We start from the raw sequence: 8,020 nt of genomic DNA, 5'->3' as shown, positions 1-8,020 counted from the left end.
CAGGAGGCAGCAGCAGGAGGTGCCCGGGAGAAGGAAGAGGTGGTTGCTCTTTCCAGCAGCAAGGGTGCTACAAAATACGTGTTAATGTAGAGCCTTTGTACAGTGGCAGATGTAGGAGTCTGTTATACTCAACTTTTGAAAATGAGGAAATGAAATTGAAGTGAAATGTAAATATTTTAAATTAGAAAATATGCATTCTGGGCATGTGGGCCTGTCATCCAGTCCAAACGGTGCTCCCTGAGAGGTGGCAGTAACTCTAGGAACGGTTAAGTAAGGATGAAGATACCATAATAGACTCAGCAATGCTCAAGAGAAGGTGTTGTCTGTTGTCTGTACTGTGTTGGGTGGCAAGTCCCCTCGCGGCTCTGCCGGAGCTCCTCTGCCGTCCAGGCCACAGCGGGCTCAGGGCTTAGATGGGTGAGGGGGCTGCTCCGGGCAGTGCGACCAGAGTCACTCCTCTCCGTGGTTGATACTTGACTGACACTTGTCCTCTGGGGGGACTTGTTGCTGTAGCCCATCGGTAGTAGGCCGTATGGGGTCTGGCCCCGTGGGTGGACAGCGGAGCGGGTGCCCAGAGCCGGGCTTTGCCGAGACCCTGGCTGGGACAAGGGAGCGTGAAGAGTGGGGCATTGCCGAGACCTGGCCAGGCCTGGAGCAGGTCATGTTTGCTCCTTGCAGCTTGGTGAGCAGGGCTTGGACTGCGGTGTTGTCTTGAGGCCACAGTGCTGCCTACCTGTTGGTACAGAGGTACCTTTGCTCTCTGAATCGTAGAATCAGTAAGGTTGGAAGGGACCTCTGGAGATCATCTAGTCCAACCTCCCTGCTCAGCAGGGCCACCTAGAGCTCTTCTTCCTGTAGTTCTTAAAAAGCTTCCCAGATGTCCGTTGACCGGTGGGTCGTCTTTATCTTGTAGCTATCTGCGTGAATTGCAGCCTAACATCCTGTAATTGAATCCCTGTGGGCTCGTGCTATGCTCTGCTGACTAAAGGGGATTACTTAACTGAGGGGGAGATGCAACCAGTAGCGCATTCATCTGTGTATATGATTTTTATTCCCACCTGCAATGGGTTTATAAGAACCTGTCTTACTGGTTAGGTCTGGAGAGTGATTCAGCCGAACCACCAAACTCAGTTTATACTTTCCAACTGTTACACTGATTCTTGGAGCGACTGTGATACTTAAATGTAAACATACAACTTCCGCTTTTGGAGATCTCTTGTATTTATTAATTTCATGGGTATGCTGTTTTGTTCTTAGTACCTTCGTGTTCGTTTTCACTTTTTATTGCAGAGAGGAACCTCCGTGTGTTTTTTGGTGCTATGTTTTACTTGCCAGTAGATGTGGAAACTAGAGGTCCTAGGTCTTACCTCTTTAAGCTCTGTTTAGTTGTGAAATTATAATGAAGTTTTAGGTAGTATTACAGTAGTTTTCATCAGCTCTCAATAATATTGGTGCTCTGTTTTAGTTCTGTCCAGATGTTTGCCATTTCTTAACAGCACTGAGTGAACTCTGAGGCCTGTTCAAATGATTGAAGCATTTGGTAGAGTTATTTGGTGTTGTTCATGACCCATTTTCTGCTTGTTTGTCTCAGAATCTGTTTGTATGTAGCTCTCCATGTGCATATTAATAATCTCACTGAGGACATTAATGCAGGCCCAAAGGACTCTCATCTGTCTCTAGGTTCCCATCAGGTATCATGTTTCCCCACTGCTTTTTTCCTTTGTTTTCGTGGATGTCTTTCCTGCACCTTTTGTAGTTCTTATGTAACTGTTAAGGATATGCTAATACCTAAAGTTCAGTGTTTTCAAGCTCAGTGAATTTTATAAATATATCTAAGAATACTTCAAGACATCAATGTAACTATTTCTGTGGCTGGGAGAAGTTTCAAGTTATTCCAGCTCATAAATTCAGCTATGTTGTAGTTGGTTTTAAAGTGCTTTGCATTACTACTAGTAGAAGCTCCTGCTGGTCAGAATTGGTGCTTTCAGACCATAGAGCTTACCAAAATAGCTGTCCTTGTTATTATGAAAAGGTAGGGCCCAGCTGACATTAAATGTTATGAACAAGCTGTGTAGTAAGCTAAGCAAGTAAAACATGACCATCTGATTCCTTTAACTTACTGGTCTTTGAAGGATTTAACAATGAAGTCCAATAACATCTAAGAATTCTTTTTCTTTGTTATTATTACAACTAAACACTATGTGAGGGCTGAAGTATGAGGGAAGAATGATGGTTATCTAGTTTTAAGGCAATTAAGAGCTACGACTGTGTGGAAAGACTGTTTATTCTCCCTGAAAAACTAAAATGTGAACTGCAAAAGTTGCAAACAGAAGTATTCAACTAAATTCTTTTTTTTTTGACTTTTCAAAAAATGCAAACTACAGTTTAGGTACTAAAGAAAATTGGTTACATGTTAGACAACATATGTACAGAGTTCAGCAATTCCCCCACATTTGGGGGAAACAGAAAGTAAAATTTCTCTTCCTGTAAGAAAGAGATTTATGTTATTACATAGGACTCTTAGTCTTCCTATTAGAGAGACAAATTATGTGAGATTATTGTTCAGATAATTAGCATTAATCACTATGTCACAGATATTTTCCTCACTATATATATCATGATATAAATATCTCTTTAAATTGATACTCCCTAAATATCAGGCCTTAAACTGTATAAGAGAGAGAAAAATGACTGTTGCTGAGCAATGAGACGGAAAATACATTTCAGTTCTAATGGCATGCTGTGCCAAAGGCCAGAGTAACGCATGCCACTACATTTAAGAAAGTCAATAATTTTTGTTTTGATTCTTTTGCAAAATTAATTATGCAATTTCCCTTGTCATAACAAGAATTTAGATGAGTTGGTCAGAGACTGTGCAGCCTCCTTGTTCTGGAAATGCCATCTTTGGCTGCTTATCGATTCTTCCTAGTTACTTGGCCTTTTTACAAAAGAATAGTGGTCTTGTCTGTCTTTTCAAATTGCAACCAACAGCAACACTTTGTTAAAAGAAATGCAGTGCTTCCTTGAGACTGCCTCTATATTGTAGGACTGACTGCAATTTTATTGGTTTCAGCACAGAAAGAAATGGAACCCCCTCCTGCCTCTTGTATTAATTATGAGGCTCTCTCTGTGTGGGGTATAGGTTGGTCAAGATAGGACTTGTATTTAAGCCTGGCCTTCCCTGGCTGTGCCCCTGCTTCTGTTATGAATATAAAAGATTAAGCTTTTCTGTTTTTAGGCTTAGTATCGTCATTCTTGGTGGTGGCAGTGTGAACCAAGCTTAAGGGAAACTAGGAAGCTGAAAGCAGAGCCTTCCAATAGCATCAACTTACATTTTAAGAGCAATTCTAGCCAAAGTAATGATGCAGCTCAAGAACTCCCTTTCTGATATGTAAGCATTTTGCATAGATGATGCAAGTTCAACAGTTTTGCAAAGCGCAAGTTTTGAAAACTTTCTCCTCCCTTGTAGTTACATCTCGCTAACATAGAGTTTTCTTTTTCCAGCCTTAATAATGCAGATTACTCCCTCCAGGAGGCCATGTACAGAGTTAGCAACAGTAATGTTCTTTCTTTCTGGTTCACCTGAGTGATTTTGGTCAAATTTGAGTTTTGAATTTTATTAGTTGATGCTGTTTCATCAGCTCCTTTAGCTAGTGCTGTCAAAATTGACAGCATATCTTTGATCTAGACAGTAACAAACTTTCCTGTATTCCGCTCAAAAATAAGGTCATTCTTGAAAGAGGGAGGGGCAGAGGTCTGTCATAAATGTTCCATGATTAACATCTGAAAGACTGATTTTGGAGTCTATCTGTAAATAAATAAAGTTATCTGTGCTGAACTAAAAGTAGTACAAGATCACGTGTGCAGGCAGATCTTGTTGAGAAACAAGGGGAAAGCTTTTATTCATTGAATTCCTTTTTTTTCTTTCTTTTTAAGGATATAGACCATTCCATGAACTCTCTCAGTGCACATCAAAAGAGCTGTTAAGTTAGCCAAATAGTTATATCTCTTTCTGCAGTAAATCTGGTTATGCAATAGAAGTAGAAAACTCTGCTGATGTGAGTGTTGTGCCACTTGGATTTCTAATTCCTGTCTGTCAGCAATGTCAATTAGTACTTCAAGAGGTTAATATCTCAGAAGAGAAGCTTTGTGAGTCATATGGTCTCATTTAATAGATAATTATTGTAGTCTGCTGATTTTTTTCATGTGATCTAAGATGAAATCATGAGATACAAGAGAATACTGCAGTTTCTCGTTGTGTTTTCTTATTATAAGAAATTCTAGTAGTGCAGCTAGCTTTCTGATGCACCAGGGGAAACAAAAACTTCTCCCTGTCTCTTTTTTTTTTTTTTTTTTTTTTAACACGAGCTCCTTTGTAGTCATCATACGGATATTATTAGTTACTGCTTTTTAGCTGCCCAAGTTACTTAAATTAAAATATTCCATTCCATTCCTTGAATAAAGTACAGTGATTCCATACTTCGGTGTGATTTTTGGAGACGACGTTGTTTTTACGTCCCTCTTCTGAGGCCTGGAGAGAGTCTAGGCAAGAAATTGAGTTTCAAAATGAAGCTGTTTTTATGCATTACATTATTCCTGTTTTCCTCTTGATACAATGCTATCTCATCTGTGTGCCTTATACATTCATTCTGAATTCAGTGGCTTAGTTTCCAGAAGATCTCTTGGAGCAACGGATCTCTTTTTACCTAGTTTGAGGTAAGTTACAGTCGAGTGAGCTCGGAGCCGCGGAGGCGCAGCTGCTGTCAGCAGCCGCCGCGAGGGCGGCAGGACGGGCTGCGCGCCCTCGGGATGCTGCCTCCCATCTTACGCACTGCTTTGGACGCAGAGAAGTTGCCAGCGGTGAGCCACAAACGTACTCGCAGAGAAGCTGCAAAGTTATGAAAGTGGCTAGCAAAATAAAGTTCTGAAACGTAAATAAAGTAAATAAAGTACTGAAACGTAAAGCAAAAGTGACACTATTGGCAAGCTTGTGATGTCATGGACAGTGATAAAATCTAATTTGATTCACTGTCTTTCCTCAAGTAAATTTGCTGTTACCTCACCTGTCAACATTATCTTTTTTTTGTGGTTAAAAGTTTGTATTTACAGAGAGCAGTGAACTCACTGACCCTAATCAGGGTCTACAATTTCAGTAGAGTTCTTGCTATACTTTTTATTAACAATTTCAGTTCCGTTTTAGGTCAGAATTTCCTTCTGTTTTTTTACAAGGCTGATACACAATTTAATGTCTCTAAAAGCTTGTCATATTTTAGTCTTAGTCTTATTTTAATGTTGTCATAAACCTCATTTTATACCTTAGTAAATAAGGAGAGATGAGTAATAAACATACTAAAGTAAGGTATTTCCTGAGAGATGAACTTAAGTGTTTTCATTCTTCAGGACATTGTCCTTTTTCTGCCAATGATAATTTTATGTTTTCTGCTGTAACGTCGCTAGGTCACTAAGGTCACACGTTCACCCTAGAACCTGTAGAGCAATCGGATTTTAACATCAATGGATTATGTAGAAGATAGCATGAAAATCTGATTTAAATCTGCTAAATTAACAAGGTGCTAATGTTCTCTAGTGACTCAGTCCTGGTAACTAAAAACATCTTTCTTTTTCCTCCCACCTGTTCTTTTTACCATTTTTTTCCCCTGGCAGGGATTTAAGTCTAGGTAGCAATCATGTTGGAGGTGAAAAACTGCAGCTTAGTGCTCTTAGGATGACTTTAATATCTGCAAGGTTATGTCATGTGAAAGACTCAGCTGGCTATAGTTACCCCGTTTCTATGGTGAGCTGCTTTCTGCTTTCTCTTTCCCTTCTGTAGACAGTAGAAAATACACAGTTTCAACTGAATAAATTAAAGGTGCCTGTTTCCTACTGGCTTGAATCATGTGCTTAGAAACTGCTATGCAATATTTGCCACTTGAAGTGAATAGAACTTGTGTCTTACAATGCTGCAGCCTTTTTTACATGAAGAAACTTTTTTTGTGTAGCCTAGAGGAGATTGACCTAATAGCTTATTTGCTAACACAATATTTAAAAGCATTTTTCTTCTTCCGTATTTACCTTTACAGTGCTTTCTGTCAATTCCTCTGCCGAGACAGAAACAATATCCCATCAAAAATGTTACAGATGTGAAACTGCAGCTTTAGCTGAGAAATTAAAAAAAAAACATAAAGTACTGGGAGAGATGTGATATGCATTCTCCTTTCATATGTTTCTGATAGTTTAACACAGAAGCTAATCTAAGCTCCCCAGTTGCTGGCAGAATTTTGATTTTTAGTTTAAAGAAAAAGTTCTGCAAATAGATTCGTTTGAATAAGTTTGGAAATACATGTATTTATGAGGTTTTACTTGTAATCATTTGTCTAAAAAACAAGTGGAAAGGAGAGAAGACATGGGCTCCTGAGTGCACTATTTTGATTCTGAAACTGTATCTTTATTGTGATGTCCTGTTTACTTATTTTGGAATTATTCTGTAGGTTTGTAGTTTCTACAGGTTTGTATGTGCATCAGCGCATATACTTGCTAGTATACACCTTCATTTTAATTCAAATATGCTTTCTCAGCTTGAAAATCATGGATACTGCAGGGCTAAAAGCAAACTTCTGTAGATTCTTCTTTTCATAGATAAACTGGCATCATATGGAAGCCCAGCTTTATTTTTTGGCTTTTAAAACAGGGCCATAATATAGAAGGTGTTGCCAGATTTGAAAGAAGCAAGATTGTGTGATGTTAGTCCAGCCTAATTTTGGAAAGTGGGGTAGAGGGAGTCATCTTAAGTCATGAAATAAGAAAAGGTAGGAAACTCCTAACTCCCTAAATGTCAAAATCCGGCATTATAAATATGTTGCATATACGGTGGTTCAAGACTACTATTCCAAGTATTATGTGGTAGCTGATGAGCTGTTAGTCCTTTTGAAGCTAAATATGAATAGATAGATTAATGTCATCGCATACGTTTTATTCCCCATGTTTGTGGTTCAGTCTTTTCTCCTGTTCTCCAGTATTGACAGTGATTTATCAGCTGGAAATCTCCCTTCAGAGATTTTACTGGAGAAACAGTACTTAAATAATCCAAGTGACCAAGCTATGTTTTCTGCAACTAATTTCAGAGCTACTCTGCTGAATTTTTATTGGCCTCCGTTACTTGTGTATGCAGCGCTGTATGAATTGCAGCAACACATGTTGAAGAGTAGTTTTTTGAATCTTCCAATTATCAAATAATTCATCATCATCCTTACCTTTCAGTGAGTGGTGAGGAGGGTATGCATCCAAAAGTAATACAGAACTTCTGTATTAAAAACAGTAGCATGAATCTACTAAAGCTCAAAGAAAAGCATATTTACTACAGAAATGAACATTTCTTGTCATTGTATAAAATACGTTCTTAAGGGCTAGCATTATCATCTGGTGAGCAGTAAGAAAGACCAGGCACAGAAGCATCAGGTATTTTGTACTGAAAGCAAAGGAAGTGAATTTTTCAATCCTTATTTCATTATTTTTCTCCTTTCACTTGGTAGAGAGAATTGGTTTACATATATGGCATAAGCTTTTCAGTTCAGGAGCTTTCTAGATGGAGCTGGTGGGAGTGCTTTAAAGGCTGCAGTATATCAAGGGTGAAAGCCATTGATCTAAGCCCTTGTAAATTTATCTTGCACACTGTTCTTCAGAAATATCCCAGATGTTTTGTGAAGTTTGAAGTACAGGCACATTTCAGGCCATTTTTACTTCTGTTAATTTTATCTTTTCATTTATTTTTTCCTTCCTTTTTATTCTTGAAAGGTTTTTGCAATCATTGGTTTGGCTCTGCTTAAATTAGCCTAGTTGATGGAATGCCCCCATAGTAGACTTAGAATATACCTGAAATAAGGGGAAGGTGTAATATTAAAACCCCCATTGGCTATGCAGTAATACTTGCATTAAATGCTGAAACTCCAGGAATAGCACTAAGTGCTCCCTTCGAATGGGGAAGAGTGCACTTGCGTTTGGGAGAAACAAAAACTGCAGCCAG

The 8,020-nt window shown here is 38.9% G+C and overlaps 1 protein-coding gene across 1 annotated transcript in view; it reads left to right on the top strand.

Moving 5' to 3' along the window:
• Positions 1-532: 532 nt before the first annotated feature.
• The window catches only part of MYO5A (myosin VA), a 97,680-nt gene continuing 90,192 nt past the window's right edge, over positions 533-8,020 (top strand). Inside the window, exon 1 of the mRNA XM_062584031.1 lies at positions 533-682. Within this exon, the coding sequence (XP_062440015.1) occupies positions 533-682 (150 nt within the window). The remainder of the gene's footprint in view (positions 683-8,020) is intronic.

Source organism: Rhea pennata, chromosome 10 (genome assembly GCF_028389875.1).
Source record: "Rhea pennata isolate bPtePen1 chromosome 10, bPtePen1.pri, whole genome shotgun sequence".
Lineage (NCBI taxonomy): Eukaryota > Metazoa > Chordata > Aves > Rheiformes > Rheidae > Rhea > Rhea pennata.
The sequence above is the reverse complement of the archived record's forward strand: the minus strand, read 5'-3'. Positions and strand labels throughout refer to the sequence as shown.